The sequence below is a fragment of the Arvicola amphibius genome, chromosome 6 (genome assembly GCF_903992535.2).
Source record: "Arvicola amphibius chromosome 6, mArvAmp1.2, whole genome shotgun sequence".
Classification (NCBI taxonomy): Eukaryota; Metazoa; Chordata; class Mammalia; order Rodentia; family Cricetidae; genus Arvicola; species Arvicola amphibius.
In genome coordinates, this window is record NC_052052.2 from 115,193,364 (window position 1) to 115,213,396 (window position 20,033).

Below are 20,033 nucleotides of genomic sequence, written 5' to 3' on the forward strand. Positions count from 1 at the left end.
ACGCAGGAGTTCCCAGGATGCTACCCAAAACATGCCAGTACTGACTCAAGACTTGTGAACTTGTTCATATGGGAAGGCAGAGAAAGCTCAACCTTCTCTCCAGGGCAGAACATCTCAGCGCAAAATATTCCAAGTGATGATGAAAGTGGAGAAGAGAGAAACATAGTCCTAAACCCTTGTCACTGATTTTGGAGCACTGGTACTACTGCCAGTCTTTAACTCCTCTGCTTCAATTCATTTTGTTTTCTTTACTCTACCTCATCATTAGCATGTCTGTGACATTAATCCTAGGGTGTCCTGTATGCTAGAAAGTCCTGAGCTATATTCCCAGTCTTCACTCCTATTTCTCTTAATGAGACACATTTCTGTTATGGTCTCTTATTCTCCCTTAAACTTTCATACACTCCTCAAGTGCACACAAAGATTACCAAATGTAGGAGGAGGCTGCTTGTTGGTTCCTGGCTGCTGAGCCCCAAAATATTCACACAGAAACTGTATTAATTAAATTACTGCTCAGCCTATTAGCTCTAGCTTATTATTGACTAACTCATACATATTAATTTAACCCATTTCTATTAATCTGTGTATTGCCACATGGCTGTGACTTACCGGCTAAAGTTCCGGCATCCATCTCTGGCAGGGCTACATGGCGTCTCTCTGTTTCTGCCTTCTTCCTCCCAGCATTCAGTTTAGTTTTCCCTGCCTACCTAAGTTTTGCCCTGCTATAGGTCCAAAGCAGTTTCTTTATTCATTAATTGTAATTACAGCATACAGAGAGGAATCCCACATCAACCAAATACCAGAGTGGACAAAATAAAATTCTTTCTTCAGGTTGCTCTAAAGTGGCTACATCTATAAACAGATGCAATGATGGTAAAAGAAATCCAAATGGGCAGGAATGAAACTGCAAGTTCAATGCTAAATCACTGAGTGCTTCCAGCCTTCACCCACACACAGAAATACACAATCACATACACAAATGCAAGCACATACATACTCAAACACAAATAATATATGCAAACATACACACCTACACATATACAAAGACATACATAAAATGTGCACAAATTAAGGCCAAATGAGCAACAAAAAAACTCCATGTAGAATGCATTGGCTTGAATAATATATTTACGTAAGTAATTTATGAAAAGATTTCATTAGCATTTTGGTACTTTTTAAAGAGGAGAAAGGGGACTGAAAAGATAACTCCGTGATTAAGAGAACCCCCTGCTCTTCCACAGGTTGACTTTGTTTACCAGCACATACATTATAACTACTATCTGCAAGGACTAGCTGCAAGTCCAGCTCAAGGGGATAGGATGCCCTCTTCCTCCCTCTGGGGGCACTACATTTTCAGATACAAATAAATAGTAGAAATAAATCTAAAAACATTTAAAAGAGAAAGGAAAAAAGAAGGAGCATGAGGCAGCCTCCTTGGGCTACCCAGTAAGTTTACATCCAGCCTCAATCTCATGGTAACTCCATCTCGAATGAAAACATAAAAAGAAGGCTGAGGACATACATGTACCTGATGTCCCTAAGGTGCTGGCCTAGCATTCAAGTGCTTGAGTTCAATCCCCAATACTAAAAATAAAACTAGAGAGAGTGAGAAAATAACAAATGCAATCATGAAAGTGGCAATAACACAAGTAGTGTAAACAGAAGGAGGAGGCTGAGATAGGGCATAAAACACATGAGATTAGTGAACGTTTAGTTAGACATGAGGATCGTGGTCCATCTACGGAATACAACTCTATAATAACTGTGCCCAGCCCTTTGATGCTAATTCAGATACTTGTATAGTAGTATAAATCCAGATAGATACAAACAGGGGAAAAATACACCATTAAAAATCCCAAAGCGCAAGGAAAACACATTAACAGTAAGGAAATTACACTTTCTTGTGGACTCTGTATGCAGGCATGTTTGAATCATTTTTTTAATATGAAGGTATGGTGGGGTCTTAAGCAAGAACATATATCCACTTCATTGGCTCCTACATTCCTCTAGTACAACTCTCAGAGTTTTTTAATAGAGGTTTCTAGAAAACACTAGAAAATACTACCTTTGGACTCCAGCTCTCAGGGTTTTTATAGAGATCTCTTGGAAACACTAACTTTGGATTCCAGCTCTCGGGGTTTTAGTAGAGGTCTCTAGGAAACACTACCTTTGGATTCCAGCTCCATTTTCTTTTTCTTGGCCCATATGTTGTGGTAGTTTTCAGCCATCATTTCCGCCATAGCCTACAATGTACCAAATATCGAAGAGTTAATTGATTCTTCAGTAAAAATAAATAGATTAAAAAATAAAAAGAAGACAGAGTCGTCGATCCGGTGGGACACACAGATATATCTTAAAGAAATGTAGTGAAACACAACACTCTCATTTGGAAAACCAATTCCATAGAATTTTAATGATTTGAGAAATTACACAGTAAATATCATCAAACTGTGGATTTGATGGGAACAGCCTTTGTTATTCATTATGCTTAAATACACCTTTTTTAATTCTATAATGAATCTTCAAAATAGCTAAGGATGTGGACAGAAAATAGACATAAATGCAAACTTGTGTTTTAACTCATAAAGTTTTATAAACCAAGATGTACCTTATTAAACAATAAATAAGAAGAACACTCTGGTCAAAGATTTTACTTCTAGGTTATTCTTTGTCTAAACCAAATGGAGAGTCTTAGAGTGGACATGATCTTTTCTTTCACATTTCGAGGGAAAAGTTCTAATATTCTTGTGTTCCTTTAAAATCAAAATAGATGAACAACCTAAAATATGCAATCTTTAATAGGTGGTTATTAAACAGAGTATTCATGATTATTTATTTACTCTTTTCTCATGCATTTTTATATTTATGTGTAAGTGTATGTATGTCAATGTATATACGTAGGCACACACAGCATGTGTGTGTAGACACCCATAATGTGTGTATGTGTTTGTGTGTCTGTAGGAACCCACAATGTGTGTGTCTGCACACACAATGTCTGTACATGTTTGTAGGCACCCACAATGTATATATGTATGTGTGTCTATATATACCCACAATGCGTGTGTGTGTGTGTGTGTGTGTGTGTGTGTAGACACACACAGTGACCAGAGGAAAGGGTCACATCTTCTGGGGCTGGACATTTGTGAGTTGCTGAAAGCAACAAGTACACTTAACAACTGAGCTATCTCTTCAGCCCCAAGGAAACATTCTTTAAAAAGTTGTACAGTAGCCACCTTTATTTTATCCTGGAACCATCATCCAGTAAAATGAGGATAAATGAATACAATCACTGCTCTACTTTGATAGCCAATCTGATGACCCTGACAGCTACTGTATGATTATCAGAAGTCAGTACATACAACATAAACTACTGAACACAAGAGAAACTCATGTGGAATGGAGCAGGATGATTACAGAGTCCATTGTGGACCTCAGAATGGGAAGTAGCAGCTGCTGAACATTTCAGACCACAGGAAGTAATAGAAACCGTAAAGGGTGAAACCTCAGATGAGCTTATGTTATCAACCTTTAGGGTACCAAAAGGCCGAGTGTTTAATAACCATGAAATCTACAGACTGGCAACAATACATGCTATAAAATGCACATGAAAGAGCTCTGGTTTGCTTTTTAAAACTGAGCTTTGGACACTGCTGTGAAAGCCTGGATACTTACATGCAGGTCTCGGGATAGTGTAACGTTGCTCATGTCAATAGCACGAGGGCTATACCCATGCGCAGCATCTATAGACACCTGGACGATTTGTTCAAAAGAAAAAAAGCATCTTGTTAAAAACTACAGAAAGAGTCTTCAGAAACACTGTGCAAGCAAGCATCAATGTTTTCTGTGGTAAAAGCAACAGAGTAACTTCAAGGACACATTAAATTAAGTTTTGAGTATCTCAAATCACTTACGATTAAATAATTAATCGTAATACCTCAGGAAAGACCTTCTAAAAGTTAATTATTAAGTTAGCAGCATGAGTAGCATGTGATGAGTCCCACATCCTGCACTGTATCCCCAGCCAAGGGCCACAGTAACCTTGAGCTTCCCACCAACCCTGGTTAGCTACAAAGAGCTGAAGAGCTCAACACTTACAGTCCTGCTTGTGGGTCAGTTGTGCAGACAAGCAGGGCCAACTCAGATTAAACAACTGTACCATGTAGCCTTTAATGGCTTACAGGAAAATCTTCACTAAACAGACTTACCTAATTTCTGCATTTTTGCTTTCAAAAACTGGATGTAAATATTTATACTGCTAGTTATATATTTCTGCTGCTCTCAGCTTTGGTCTTAGAAGCTCCTTTTATGGTGGGTAGGGGCTAACACATAGATTCATGACTGATTTAGCATCATCTCCCTGCGTTACATGGCGTGTGTGTGTGTCTGTGTGTGTGTGTGCGCGTGCACACACACACACACAGCTGAGACACTATCACAGAAGAGAGGGCATGACTGTAGCAGCCAGAGGACTGAGAAAGGCTGTCTTCTGGACCTGACTCTGGCCATTGCATACAGGAACCCTCAGCAGCTGTGACTACCTGCAAGAGATCAGTCAGTCCATATTCCAGAATAAAGAGACTGGATAAATGCATGAAATTTTTAAAGAATAATAATAAACAAAACTAGTATTTTTTTGAGAGAGAGAAAGGGAGGGAGGGAGGAAGGGGGGGAAGGAGGGAGGGAGGGAGAGGGAGAGAGAGGCTAGAGAGAAAGCTCAGTGTTTGCATTCCCTACCACCCACATTAGGGGATCAGGATTGCCTATAATAACTTCATCTTTCAGGAACAGGACACCTGATGGGAGAATTCCTGCTGAGCTAGCTGCTTCTGGTCTGGCTCCAGAGTGCTAGTACTTAGCCTTAATCCACCTTGTGTTTAGCAGTTACCTTTTGTTTCTCTTGTGGTCCTCTATGTGAATCTGGCTTGAGAGTTTACAAAGGGTACCAAGCCTATGCAAAACTTGGTTGGAGGGGCAACTGGGAAAACATAGTACCTCCTTGATTGTGAATTTGCACTTAGCATTACCCCTTTGGAATCTTCATCAGGATGTTTGGAGGATATGGAAATCAACTTGCTAAAGTGTAAATTGGAGAATAAAAGAAGTCCTGGATGAAGGGAAAGCAATAAAGGGCTAAATTCATCCCTAAGGTGCCCTGTGTCGTCTGTCCAAGGGCCCGGCATGAACCAACACCGTCTTGTTCTCTGCCGGCAGCAGCACTCACATGTGCACATGCATGAGATGCATGCACAAAGACGCAGAAACAGACCAGTAAAAGAAGACATCTACTGTCAGCTTCCGCAGCTTCACTGCCATTCATTCCTTAGCTAAGTCTAACCAGTGAGGAAGACACGAACTCTCGGTCTTCTTACAGATCTTCGGCTCTATCTTAAAATATTTCATCATCACGTTTATTCTTTTATTAAAAGTAGCACATGATGGGGAAGAATGGAATTCAAATAACAAGCACATGAGTCATGAAAGAGGGGAGAAAAATAATGATTCTTTTAGTTTAGTTATAACTCTAACATTGCTCTCTCTCTGTCTCTCGGTTTGTCTGTGTGTGTGTGTGTGTGTGTGTGTGTGAGAGAGAGAGAGAGAGAGAGAGAGAGAGAGAGAGAGAGAAGAGGAAGAGAGGGAGAGAGAGAGCATGAGTGTGTGCTTGCATGTGTGCTCAGTATTGCATAAACATAATTGATAGTGAAAGTATAAAATTGGTATGACTCCGCACCTTCACACTAGCTATCCTAACTGTATGTGAGCATAGAGAATCCATTTCTCTCTGTTCTTGACTGTGGGTGTGAAGTGGCACCTCTCTCAAGTTCATGCTATCACCTCCACTGTGATGACCTAGAACCTGGAATTGTGAGCTGAGATAGACCTTTCTCCCTTATATCCTTTATCACAGTGATAGAAACAGAACTAGATAACTGCACAATCACCCATTCTTCACCCACCCAGCTGTCAGTCCTTGTCATTGTTTGTCCCCTTGCACAGGCAACTGATGATGTCTTGTGGTATAAGTGACATCATGCTTGTATCTGACAAGATAACCTACGTGGTCCAAGTCAAGTCACTCGCCACTTTCAAAACTGCATTTGCTCCTACGCAATGGAGCTACCACTAAACACACAGTCTATCTCAAAGACAGGCAGCATGACTTAAGTGATCAACATCAGTCCCTCAGCACAGTGCTCTCAGCCCACATGTATGCTCAAGAACACTGGCTAAGGGCTGACCCTAGAGCTGGTCTGTTCCCCCCACTATCTTCACCACAGTTATGTGCAGTGAGCACAACCAGAATGTGGAGGCCATTGGAAGCCACAACTCAGCTATTCAGCAACCACACTAATTATTGTTTCTTTGCTGTCCCAGCACTCCTAAGCTCTTTAGCTCACACAACGAAACTATTGTCTTGCTGACTCGCCCTAGATTCCATAGTAATCATATCTGGTTACTACCACTCCGGCATTTCCTGGCCATTTGTCTCAACCTACTCTATTTCTATCACTTCATCTGACCTGAAGCATGCGCTCTCTTGAAATCAGGAATGTTAATGTCAACTATGAACTTATTAGCAAGGAGTAATCATGTGTAAAAGTTCATAATGCATCTCATTGTACCATCAGAGTATCTCAGGAAGGTGATACCACTTTTGTTAGTTCATTTTGAGGCAGGGTCTTCCTTGAACTCCTGATCCTATGCTCCTGCCTCCTACGTGCTGGTATTGCAGGCCTGTACCTCCACATCTGCATTTGTATGGTGCCAGGAATTGAGCCCTGGGCTTTATAAATACTAAACTAGCACCCTATAAATTAAGCTACATCCCAGACTTAATTATTTGTATTATTGCTATTATTATTAATATTTGTGATAGGATCTTGCTATATTGACAAGGCTGGCTTCAAACTTCTAGGCCTAAGTGAGATTCCTGGCTCAGTCTCCCCAGTAGCCAAAGGTACCTCTATGTTCAATTAGAAATTATTTTTAGAGATAGGGATATAGCTCAATGGTAGGGTGCTTAACTAGGATGCATGAAGCCTTGAGTACAATCCGCAGTACCAGCAAATACATGTGTGTGTGTATGTGTGTATAGAGGATATGTGTACATATGTATGTATATGTAATATATGTGTGTATAAATATATATATAAATATATACACATATATATGTGTATACAAAACTATGTGTATCTATAAATTAAAATGCATGTGTTATGCATATATATTACATGCACACATAAGCATGTATAAAATATGTGTATATATATTAAACTATAACTATATATTGTGTGTGTATACAACACAAATTACTCATTTGTCACTATGACTCTCACCTGGCTTGTCTGAGAAATGCGTCGAGTCCGGTTATAAAGAGCCATACTATCTCCCTCTCGTGTTCTCTCAATTCTCCAACCCCAAGCCAGCATCGTTTTTAAAGACTCCTTGATGGGCCAGCGATATATTTCTTTTTCCTAGAGAAAAAGAAAGCATTAAGCATTAGTAGTATCATGAACCCAAAATGAAAATTCAAAATATTTAATGATTTGTTCTGAAATTAACCACCTTCATTAAGGTGGTTTTCAAAAACTGATTATCACAGGATAGTTATGAATAAAAAAATAAAAAAAATTCAAGGGATGTATAAAAAACTGAAATGTTACCTAGCTAAGGCTGCTAAGGAGGTGATCGACCCTCACAAGTCATCCTCTGGCCACACTTACGAGCGTGTGTACAAACAAGCACCTCTGCTCTCTCACACACAAATACATGCAAAACAAAAATATCTCCAAATGTAATACTTTATCAATTTAAAAGGGGGAAAAAAAACTCTCACCTTTTCAGACAATAGTTTATATGGCTTCATTAATGGCTGGACCTTAGAAGAGTCTGAATATATTTCCCCATAAATCCATCCATTCGCCAACTAAAACAAACAAAATGTTAAAAATAGTTTTACATATATTAATTTTGGTGATTTTAAATGTACATGTGTTTGGTAACTATTTGGTAAAATAACTCTAAAGTGGATTAAGAAATGACTAAAGCCTACTGTTTGCTTTGGCGTGGCTGGGGTCTGGAGCCAAGGCTTTGTGGACAGTAGCAAGCTGTCTCCCACTGTACATTTCCAGGATGTTTTTCATTTTTTATTCTGAGACATCTTGCTAAGTTGCCTTGAATGCACTCTGTGTCCCAAGGCAGGCCTTGGAATTAAAATCCTCCTGCCTCAGATCCCCAAGTATCTAGAATTATAAGCCTGGCCACTTTGCCCTGGCTGAGGTCTAAGAGTTATCTAATTTAATTCAGCTCCACTCTTAGTGTTACTTTCAGTAGCCACTTGGAGTGACTTCCTTTGACCAGAGAGTAAATGCACCCTGTCTTCCTAAAACAAACCAGGTCTAACTATGCCCCATGCGTAATGCCCTACAAAGAGGCTATAGGGATCAATGACTGGTGATAATTATTCAGACAAATCTTAAGCCCTGATCAGTGATGCATGCATGTCTATGAAAAGTTGGGTTAAATGAAAAAAAATCTTAATTAAAAAAAAAGGAAAGAAAAAATATGCAAATCAGAAGTACACTGGAATAACATTTCCTATTTGCTCATTTCTGTACCCCACTGTCTAGCGATGGGATAGACATTATCATTATCATTCTCCAATAATTTGACCAGTTCGGTTTAGCATCATTTGCCCATAACCACCATTAGCTCTCAAAGTCTAGGTATGTAGACTGAACCAGTTCAGGACTTCCTTCCCAAGCATCTCACTCATCCCCATCCCAGTCATGCAATATGCAATGGAGTCATTGTGTCAAAGTGACTCTTGAGTGACTTTCCTGATAAGACTTAGTTTCTCCCACACAGAATCGCAGGATCACCACACAGACAGAAAGCATTTCTGTGAGGAAGGAAGTGGCGAGTGTTCACAGCACACTGGGGAGCAAAGCATAAGACTGTGCGGGCTACTTTTTGTCATATGACACAAACAAGAGTCACCAACGAAAGGGGAACCTCAGCTGAAGACTTGCCACCACCAGACTGGCCTAAGTGCAGGTGGGGAAGGACAATTCCTTCCTCACTGATTCATGTGGGAAGGCCCAGTTCATCCCTGGACACGTGGTCCCAAGTTACATATGAAAGCAAAGTGATCAAACTATGAGGAGTTCCTCCCTGGCTCCTGCTTCTGTCCTGCTTGAGTTCCTACCCTGCATTCCCTCAATGATCAACTATGCTACATAGGCTAAATAAACCCCTTTCTCCCAAGCTGTTTTGGTCCTGGTGTTTATCACAGCAAAAGATATCAAACTAGGAAAGAGACATGCCATGCCACTGATTTATCTCAGGACATGAGCATCCTTTGGGGCATTCCCTGTATGCTTTTCACTTCAGGGCTATATATGTGCATGCTAGACTTTTGTACCATGTCAACTCAATATCTCTGACAAACTTATGATCCCCATTCCCTCTCAAACAGAAACTGAACTCAACTGAAAAGAGAATTATCTGGTAGGACGCAACTCACTGAGTCTTCTCATTGTACCATTTTCCTTAGAGATTCCGTTCAGTAGATGTATTCTATAGTTAGTAAGCTACAGATCTGCTTGGACAGATGTATAGAAAGTACAAACTCACCAACGCTTAAGACTCAACAGTAGGGGGAGATGCCTCTTTTGGTAAACTGTTCATTGTACAAGAATGACAATCTGAGTTTGGAACCCCACACCAATGTAAATAGCTGGATGTGGTAGCTAGTACATGTGTGTAACCCAGAACTTGAGAGAACTTGAGGTAAGAGGAATTCTAGAGCTCTCTGGCCAGTCTACCCAATCAGTAAGCTCAGGGCTGAGGGAGAGACCTTGTCTCAAAAACTAAGATAAGCAATGATAGAGGATATCTAACATCAACCTCTGCCCCTACATTCATACACATACCTGTGCACACACACTCACGTGCACTCACACACACATATTGCATGAGCACTCATACATGCATAGGCATATTCACCCAGATTGACATATATGCATGCATACAAACAAAAATGTACTCACATGTACAATTCATACATATAGACACAAATTTTAAGTATTGCTGCTCTAATATAAAACTTCCTATAAAAACCAAAGTTTTTAGTTAAAAGTTAAATTTTGACATGGAGATTTTAAAAAAAAATCTCTGATTTTTTCTGAAACCTTGAGTGGTTTTATCTTTTACCCCATAAACAATACATATTTAGAAATGACACTCAAAATTTAATGAACTGATCTTTAGAAATGTTAAAATTTCTGGATTATGTCATGTATTTATTACAGAGAAACTAGATAAGTATTAACATGAACAAATTGTAACTAAATGTCCATTACTAATTTGGATGTAGCTTTCTCTTTAAAAGAGAAAGTTGGGGCTTGAGATGTAGCTTAGTGAGAACAACTGTGTATGGGGGTGCACATTTGTAATCCCAGAACTTGGGGCAATGGAGATAGGTAGATGCATTTAGCTGAAATGGAAGGTTCTAGAGTCACTGAGGACCCTGTCTCAAAGGAAATAAAAGAGAGAGTGACACAGTCAATGAAGTCAGAGTCTGATCACTACATGCACACATGTAAATGAATAGACATGCATACACAAACATATACATTACACACACGCAAACAGAAAGTTGGCATAGTTGGATATATTGGAGTAGCATCTAGGCATTCACAACGGTAGCCTGGGAAAACAGGACTTTTGATTTTTACCTTGTCCATTGACCATTTATCATGGGAATGTTCTGCATATTTGTTAATGAAGTATTCCAACTTCTCAGGAATTGTAATGCTATAAGAAACATAAAGGAAAAGAGCTTGACATTCTACAGATTTCACAGGCAAATGCATTCATATTTACTCACAGCTGAGTAATTCTCAGATTCCATTGAACTCATAACTGTTACAAAATAGTTGTAACAAAGAATTGCTTCTTCACATTTCCAAACAATGTGTCAAGCACATCATGTTCTATCTACTCATCTCAGACATCATTAATGTGTTAATATAAAATAAATGTAATAAGATATATGTTAGTTAAAATTATTCAAAGATTAAGACAATAGATTATACAAGAAAACGAAAACAAATGCAAACCAACATTCAAAAAGTTTGAAAACATGCTTTCCTCTTATTTTTTAGGTGTTATTTTGTCTTTTTAAACTGTGTTTATTAAACTATAAATGAACAACACTGTTGATTTCTGATCTGCCACATTTTAAACTTAATTTCATAGAATTAGTTATGAGTTAACGTTTTTTGTTATCAGTCCTCCATACAGATAACATTGCAAAATGTTACTAATTAGGGCTACAGTGAAAAGTAATTAATAAACATATGCTTTATTGTTTTACAATATTTATTCTTGATTCCTTTTTTATTTCAATAAATATTTATCCTATTCATGTCCAGCATGTGCAATTGATGAATGGGTCTACTGATAAATATTAAGATGTGAATATCAAATATATCTGAATAAAGAATTAAATATACATTTAACTCCTTGATAAATACAACTCAGTAGGCAGTTAACTTTGAGAATGAGTTCTAAATAAAACCAAACATAATGTGATCATTTTCTGATCTTTGCCAGCAAAATTATCAGTTAGTAACCAACAAACACATATTTAAGAAGCATACCCAAGTAGAAATTATTCAAATCACCATGTAAACTTATATTGAAAATTTGCCCTAGAAAGCAAACCCAAGTAAATTATCATGCATGCCCAACACTTGTTAATTGGATTTCATTAATCAACACCAAACCCATTATATTGTTCTCCTAAAAATCCCAAATTATTCTGTATGTGAGCAGACCAGACACTTACCCAAGGAATAATGTTACTCTGTGTTGTTTGGTGACTTACTTTGAAAGAAATACAAAGGACCAATCACATAATCCAAACACTTAGGGGTGGACACTTTTCTCACAAGACTGTCATGTAATATCAAGCATGTACTTTAAAGACATTCTTAGATTAATGGCACATCACTTGGATTGATAATCTGATTGGTTTAGGGGGATGCAACAGTTGGGAGCTGCCCTTAATCCTCAAAGTTCGGTCTTAGACTGACTGAAGTGGTTAGCATGGTACTACTTTGCTAACTAGTCTTCCCAAGTTACCACGGCATCAGTAACCTAAATTAAGAAGCAGCTTTCCTCAAAAATGGGGAGCTATGGTCCTACTCAAACTTCAAACTCATGAAGCACCCATGTATTCCATGCATCCCATTGTAGAACAACTTAGGAAACTAAGTGCATGTATGAAGCTTGACAGAGATCATATGTTTGATATTAGTTCAAGGCTTTCAGTTATGTTCACATTCTGACTATATGCTTACTTCTTGTGCCAATTTCCACTTTATATTCCTTTCATCTCTTTGTGATGTGGGATCTCATCAACAGAACCTGAGCCTGGCCAAGATGCTGTGATGGGTGAAATGACTCTGTCACTCAGGAACATCACTGCAGTAACACTCTGGAACTATCCTCAGCTAAAGATGGGGTTGATTGTGGGTACTGACTTCAGTTAACTTTTCAACTAATAAAACTTATGCATTTTGTTGAGTCTCCTTCTCCTGGATATTATAATGTGGCTATCCACTGAGACGGCTCCTTCAGCAAAGAGCACCCTAGGGGGTACACACCTATTTCTGATATTGGTATATTCACCGTTATTTTTACAGCCATCTGACAAATTCAAGGGGCTCCTATTCAAAGGGGGCATGTACCAGAGAAAGTTCACTTCAGTACCTTATTCAATTTCAGACTTCACACATCATTTACAATAAAAATCTGCTGCAATAGAAAGAGTCCATACTTTGAGGTATCAACAGGTTGTGGGTTAAAGTTCCCTTCAGAATCCATGGATGACTGTTTTTCCATCATACTGACATAGTTTGACTCCATGTAGTCTGGAGGTAAAGCTCCCGCAACTGCACTCAGGCAAGGCAGGGCCAGTTTGAAAAGTTCTTGTTCATATTTCTGGGGAAAGAACAATGATAGTAAGCTATTATCTATATGACTCTCATTATGGCTTGTTGATAATCATCCCCCACAGGCTCATGTATGTGAGCTCTTGAATTCTAACTAGTGGCACTGTTTTGGGAGTCATGGAACCTTTACAAGATGGATCCTTGCTGGAAAAATACCACTATATAGTGCCTCTCTCCTCTCTTTTCTGTCTCCTTTTTCCTCTTTTCCTCCCCCCTCCCTGCTTCCTAACTGCCATGTGGGCTCATTCCAGCTGCTATGTCTTCCCTGCCATGGTGGATGTGGTAGTTTGAATGTAATTGAACCCCATAAACTCATAGAGAGTAGAGGTGTGCCCTTGCTGGAGTAGGTGTGACCTTTTTGGAGAAAGTGTGCCAATGTAGGGAATGGGCTTAGAGATCTCCTATGCTCAAGATTCACCCAAAATCTCAGTTCATTGCCTGTTGCCTACATAAGATGTAGAACTCTCAGCTACCTCTCCAGAACCATGTCTGCCTGTATGCCACCATGATGATAATGGACTGAACCTCTGAACTGTAAGCAACCCAATTGAATGTTTTCCTTTATAAGAGTTGCCATGGTCATGGTGCCTCTTCACAGCAATAGAAACTTAAGACAATGGGCTGCATCTCCTTTGGAACTATAAAGCAAGACAAACCCTTTCTCTTCCAAGTTGCTTTGTGTCAGCATATTCTATCACTAACACCAATCAACCACATGTCTGATCTCCTACCTTCCTCCACTATTATCATTCTAGAAACATTGTTATGATCACAAGGAATATGCAACAATGATGATTATTGAAAATCAATGTACAGAGTATTCTCAACATGCATTATTATGCAACAATGATGATTATTAAAAATCAATGTACAGAGTATTCTCAACATGCATTATTATACAACAATGATGATTATTGAAAATCAATGTACAGAGTATTCTCAACATGCATTATTATACAACAATGATGATTATTGAAAATCAATGTACAGAGTATTCTCAACATGCATTATTATGCAACAATGTTGATTATTGAAAATCAATGTACAGAGTATTCTCAACATGTATTATTAAAAAGGAGAAAAACAGAAAAAAGGTATCTTTCCCGTGTTTTGCTTTGTTGAAACAGGGTCACACCCTATAACCCAGACCCAACCAGAGACTCGTCTATGCACCAAGCTGCCCTTAAAATTGAGAGACCCCTGCCTCAACCTTCTCTGTGCTGGGAGTATAGGCATGTACCATCATACCTGGCACTATTCAAGTCTTGATTAATAAAGACATTATTCCACTATAAATACCATCTTACAGAGAACCTGAGAATGTCTGTTGCTTTACAAATGCATATAAATCCCCCCAGACCTTCAATTACCTTTTGAGACAAAGCATCAAAAATGCCCCAAAATAACTTTCTTGATAAATGAAGTTCTTCTTCTGAGGCAGCACCAAAATTGCCCCATCCTCCAGGCAGGCAGTAATATTTCCAGCATCTTTCATAATGATTTGTCAGAAGCTGCGTGGGAAAGTAGTCACAAAATTAACAGGCACAAACATCTTTTCTATGTTTCTATTCCTCTTCCATGGCATTCTGAATGCTATATAAGGTCCACTGAAGTGGAACTATCAAATTCATGTGAGTTCTTTTGATACTGATTACATACAAAGTGTGGATCAACTTTGAAAACATATCTTGAGGCAGGTTGGAGAGATGTTTAGGTAGTTTAGAGCATTGTGGCTACTGCAGAAAGTCCATGTTTGGTTCCCAGCACCTACATCAGGCATCTTATAACCACATGTAATTCTAGTTCCAGGTGAACTATCGCATCTTCTGACTTTATTGTTACTGCACTTACATGCACATACCCACACATATATACATATAACTAATGTATCTTGAACTGCATTCTTTCTGGATGCATTTATTCTGGATGAATATCATTTATTCTGATACCTGTATACTCCAGAGTTCTTATTCCTTTAATCTCATTTACTCATAATTATGTGACTGTGATCTATTGGACTTCATGCACAACTATCTCCTCGAGTCCAGGTATAAAACAAGGGTATGGATGGTAGAACGGCCCAGAACTATTAAGTGGGAACCTTATCTCTGTGGGTATTTTGTCTCCTCTCTAACTTACCTGTAACCTGTAATGATCCAACCTTAATTCATGAGTAATCTCTGAAAATATCACTATATTTATTTGGCACTTATAGATGCAGTCAATGATCTACTTACACCCAAGGGTCTTTAAGTTATTTAGCATCTTTTTAGGAAATTTATTTGTGACCTGTGTCTGCCAAATTTATAGAATCGATGCTAGAGAGTGTACAATTCTATATTGCTCATTTAATGGTAAAACACACACACACACACACACACACACACACACACACACACACATACACACTTCATAAGGCCTTTGCAATAACTAGGAGAAATTCCACAGCATCAGAGACCAAGCACACTAAGTCTATGAGACATATAATTAGTAACAAGAAGTCAACTCAAGAAACTAGGGACCACACAATGCCAAAATCCCTGGTATTTACCTTAAGAGGCATCTTTGCATGCTCATTCAACAGTGGAACGTCAAATACCAGCCTTCTGAGTAGGTGTTGCATCATAGAAGGTCGCAGTTGGCTGTTGGAACAAGGCCAATTGTAACAATGAAGACAACCCCAAGACTCAGACATCCATATATTGGACAATAAAAATTAATTGTTGATATATAAACCTTGAAAAATCTCATAATAATTAAAAAAAGGGCCATGACACAGAGCGCCATCCACTTACCCACATATAGAGAGCAGGCACACTTCTATGGAGTCGCGCTGAGCTTTGGTGAGGGAACATCCCTTAGACAGTCTATACACAGTATGCAGCAGAGAGTCAATGAGGGAAGCATGGTGCTCTGTTCCAGCAAACAGGGGAGCACATCTCGTTAACAAAGGCAGGACAGCTGTGCAAAGGTACCGATTGAGGGCCAAGGCCATGTCTGTAGCACTTAGTGCAGCCTAGAGAGGAAGAGGACACAGCCTTGTATGATCAGCAAAGGACTCAACCCGTTGCCACGTAATCTTCCTATCTGGAAATAATAACAGCAGGGTATCTGGAAATGAAGGCCTTAGATCCACTTTTACCCATGGCTCACGTGATCTTCAGCACGTAAAACCTTCAACTACTGAAGTCATAAGTATTAATATTAAGTCATAAGTAGACTAAAATGAGTGCAACAGTACCTGCCTTCTCGAAGGGGCCAGGAAATCCAAGCTCAAGGTTAAGTTATGATAATATCATCTCCCCTAACATCTGTGATGGTACCCAGAACTTAGTAAATAGCCCTATCCAAACTGGAGGAATAGTATGACTTTGGCCTGGAGCAAGGGAGCTCTGAAAAGACTTGAACTTCAGAAGGTGGCAGTGGAAGATGTCAATGAACATTTCCTTGGGGGCAGAAAGAAATGAACATATTTGCATATTTTGCATATCTGATCTCAGATTTGCACACACAATCTGAATTCAACTAATTAATGTCACTCATACTTTTATTCACGTCTACATGTGTCAATCATCAGGAGTCCACTGCATAACTATGTTGACATCTCTACTCCTCAGTGTAAAATGTTAAAGAAGATGAACTTCCATCTTGTTTTTATGATTGTGCAGCCATGAATTTCTTAACTCAAGATCTAACTGTCCATGAGATGAAAGGGGCTAATTTAATTGATAACTAAATAAATAAATCAGGACAATTTTGATGGAATTTGGTGTTCCACTTTCCTCCACAATGTTTTAGATACTAGCCTGACACCAATAATGACAGATGTTCTATGGGGCCACTTAACATACTACCCAATAAGTACTTAAGAGAAAGGTAACTCAGGATGCCACTGTAACTGACAGCACTACAGTGGCCACTCAACTGCCTTAGCACTCATTGCTTTCAACAGGGAGCAAAAGTGCATAGGCAAATGTATTTATTTATATATTATTTTGCTCTTTGTATATATAGACACATGTGTGTATGTCTGTGAGCACTTATATATACATATGTGGTGAGACAAGAATTCTCTGGCAGGTATCCTCCTTAATCTCTCTACCTTCTTTTTTGTGTTAGGGCCTCTCACTGAACCTGACATTTACTGATTCAGCTAGACTAGCTAGCCAGTGATCGCATGAATTCTCCTGTCTCTACCATCTAGTACTTAGATTTTATACACTCTTTTTCTCTCTTTCTCACATACACACACGCATGTGCGTGTGCATGTGCACATACACATGTGTATAGACTACCATGCTAGAATTTTTACTTGGTTCTGGAGGATAAACTCAGGTTTATGTGGCAAGCACTTTATCAATTGAGCCATCTCACTACCTCTAGGACAATTTAGAGTATCATAATGGACAGACATTAATAGACATCCCTATGACCACCCAAGTTAAGCACAGATGAACCTCTAGGCTCCCACAGCACCTCACCAGATTTCTAGTCAGCCCTTTGAGCCAGTAGCTCCCTAGCCAGTGAATTTGCCTTGGCCAGGGTTTATTTGACTTTCTAATCACTCACTGCTTGCCTGAAAACAACACAGAAATGCAGTAAATGTTGGTAATGAATGGATGGATGAGCACCATGAGATACACTTCAGAGTTTGAGAGCCAAGGGTACAAGTTCGCTTTCCATATCATACCGTGTCTAGAGAGGCAGCAGCTCGGAGATCTGGCAGAAAGCCAACCTCAAGGAGATGGAGGAGGAAATCTTGCACCTCAATTCCATAGACCCTGTCAAGGAACAAAACCATGGCTGCCTTGTGATCTGGGCAAAACCCCGCGGACATGTCAGGCTCCACCACCTTCCCATCTACAAGAGAGAAGGTGACATGTTGGTGTCAATGGCCTGGCCATATGCGGGTTGATGACATTTGGCCTGTTGCCAACCATGTCATATTTCAAATCAAGCATATTAATGCAACGTTTCCCTGTTTTACTACCCTCACACAAGTGTGTGTGTGTGTGTGTGTGTGTGTGTGTGTGTGTGTGTGTGTGTGTGACTGGAGAGCTAGGGCAGTGCAATTTGAACCTAAGGTCATTTAGATGTCATTTGGACATCTTTTTGTTGACTTCATACTGGTAAAAGCATAGTATCTGGCAGATGCCAAGAATGAAACAGATGGCACTGGATAGATCTGGTAAAATGTGGAGTGGATACCATGAAAAGTTAAAAATAAGCAACACATATTTCTATCCTTGTTAAGAACTATCCCTTAAACTCATTGTGGTGGTTTAAAGAGGAATGGCCCCCATAGACTTATATGCTTAAATGCTTGACCCATATGAACTGGCACTATTAGGAGGCCGTGGCCTTGTTGGAGTAGGTGTGGCCTTGTTGGAGGAAGTGTGTCACTATAGGAGGTAGGTTCTGAAGTCTTAGTTGCTCAAGTTAGGCCTAGTGTGGCAGTCTCCTGAAGCTGCCTGTGGATCAAGATATAGAACTCTCAGCTCCTTCCAGCACCATGTCTGCCTGCATGCCACCATACTTCTTGCCAAGATGATAGTGGACTAAATGCCTGAAACTGTAAGTCAGCCCCAATGTAATGTTTTCCTTTATAAGAGTTTCCATAGTCATGTTGTTTCTTCACATAATAGAAACTCTAACGAAGACACTCATGCTCTACCATGTGATAGTCAAGGTATTTTTCCACAAATATGATTTAATTATAATTATAAATGAAATACCATAATAGAGATTATAATTACACAGTAATAATAATGTGATAAATCAACACTATTAAACCAGCATGGATTTCATATGAAGTCAGCTTCATCAATTATAACATATTTGAGAGTCATGCCATTTTCTCTTTCAGTACCCAATGCTTGAAGTCTATGTAGATGAATGAATTCCTTATGGCAATTTCTTAAGTACAAAGGTTAGGAACCATTAGTATGAAGAATTATGGGACTGTGTGTCAATGGGAACTTATTTGCTCCCTATTTCACCATAAGATAATTATGTCAAACTGGTTCTGGTAGCACACAGTAAGAGTCTATGAATGGTATCACAGAATTTTTCACACTGATGTCATGTTGAAGGAAACAGAATAGGAAAGGACACCTGACCGTCACCAGCCTGAAATAGCTTCTCACTCTGATTCAATGAATGGAATTTTATATTCCTACCCTGAAAATGAATACATAATATTTTAAATAAATAAATAATTAAAATTTAAAAGTACTTATTAGTTCATGTTTATTATTATAAAAAATCTCTAATATAACTAATACTAATTAAAGACTCATGTGGTCAGAAAAACAGATATACAGTAAAGATAGATTCAAAGACAAAGAAAACCTCTAAACAGTTTACAGTGTGTTTAAAAATATGTGTAAGCTTGTGATAAAAAAGAAAAAGAATAAAGTCCTTAAAATAAAAAAGAAAGAAAGAGAGTAGTTGGATGTGGTAGCACACACCTTTAATCCCAACACCTGGGAGGCAGAGGCAGGTGGACCTCTGTGAGTTCAAGGACAGCCTGGTCTACAGAGTGCCAGGAGGGCCAAAGATACATAAAGAAACCTAGTCTCAAAAAAACAAAAATTAAAAATAAAAATAAAAGAAATGGAGTTTAAAATAAAGCCACATAAAGATGGAAAATACAGAGTCTGGATACTGTATATTATTGTGTTGTCTTTGAATTGCATGACTGCCGAGGAAGGAGCAACAGCTGCTAAAAAGCATTTGATTATAAATGTTGCTGAATTAATCCAACTTTAAAAATGCCTTGACTTTAAAATATAAGTCAAAAGATATGTGGAAAAGAAGTTTTGCTTTTGTTTCTGCAAGAAATGAGAATATGTGGATTCATTCTGAGTTAAGAAAAATCAGTCAACACTAATTTCCTTCAAAAATTCTAGAACTGAGAGGTCTCTCCATGAGGGATAACAGACAAGTTCTATGATCTACATGTAAGGTGAGTGTCAGGATGCTCATTTAACAGGTGGTGAGCACTGACTTTCA

At 38.8% G+C, this 20,033-nt stretch overlaps 1 protein-coding gene across 1 annotated transcript in view; it reads right to left on the reverse strand.

Annotated features, from left to right (window-relative positions):
- The window catches only part of Ryr2 (ryanodine receptor 2), a 387,717-nt gene that overhangs the window by 133,224 nt on the left and 234,460 nt on the right, over window positions 1–20,033 (reverse strand). Inside the window, exons 49-58 of the mRNA XM_038334286.1 lie at window positions 17,710–17,879; window positions 15,815–16,035; window positions 15,571–15,661; window positions 14,390–14,530; window positions 12,845–13,008; window positions 10,737–10,815; window positions 7,835–7,924; window positions 7,335–7,472; window positions 3,673–3,750; window positions 2,168–2,243 (exon numbers count right to left, since the gene is read on the reverse strand). Coding sequence (XP_038190214.1) covers window positions 2,168–2,243; window positions 3,673–3,750; window positions 7,335–7,472; window positions 7,835–7,924; window positions 10,737–10,815; window positions 12,845–13,008; window positions 14,390–14,530; window positions 15,571–15,661; window positions 15,815–16,035; window positions 17,710–17,879 — 1,248 coding nt within the window. The remainder of the gene's footprint in view (window positions 1–2,167; window positions 2,244–3,672; window positions 3,751–7,334; window positions 7,473–7,834; window positions 7,925–10,736; window positions 10,816–12,844; window positions 13,009–14,389; window positions 14,531–15,570; window positions 15,662–15,814; window positions 16,036–17,709; window positions 17,880–20,033) is intronic.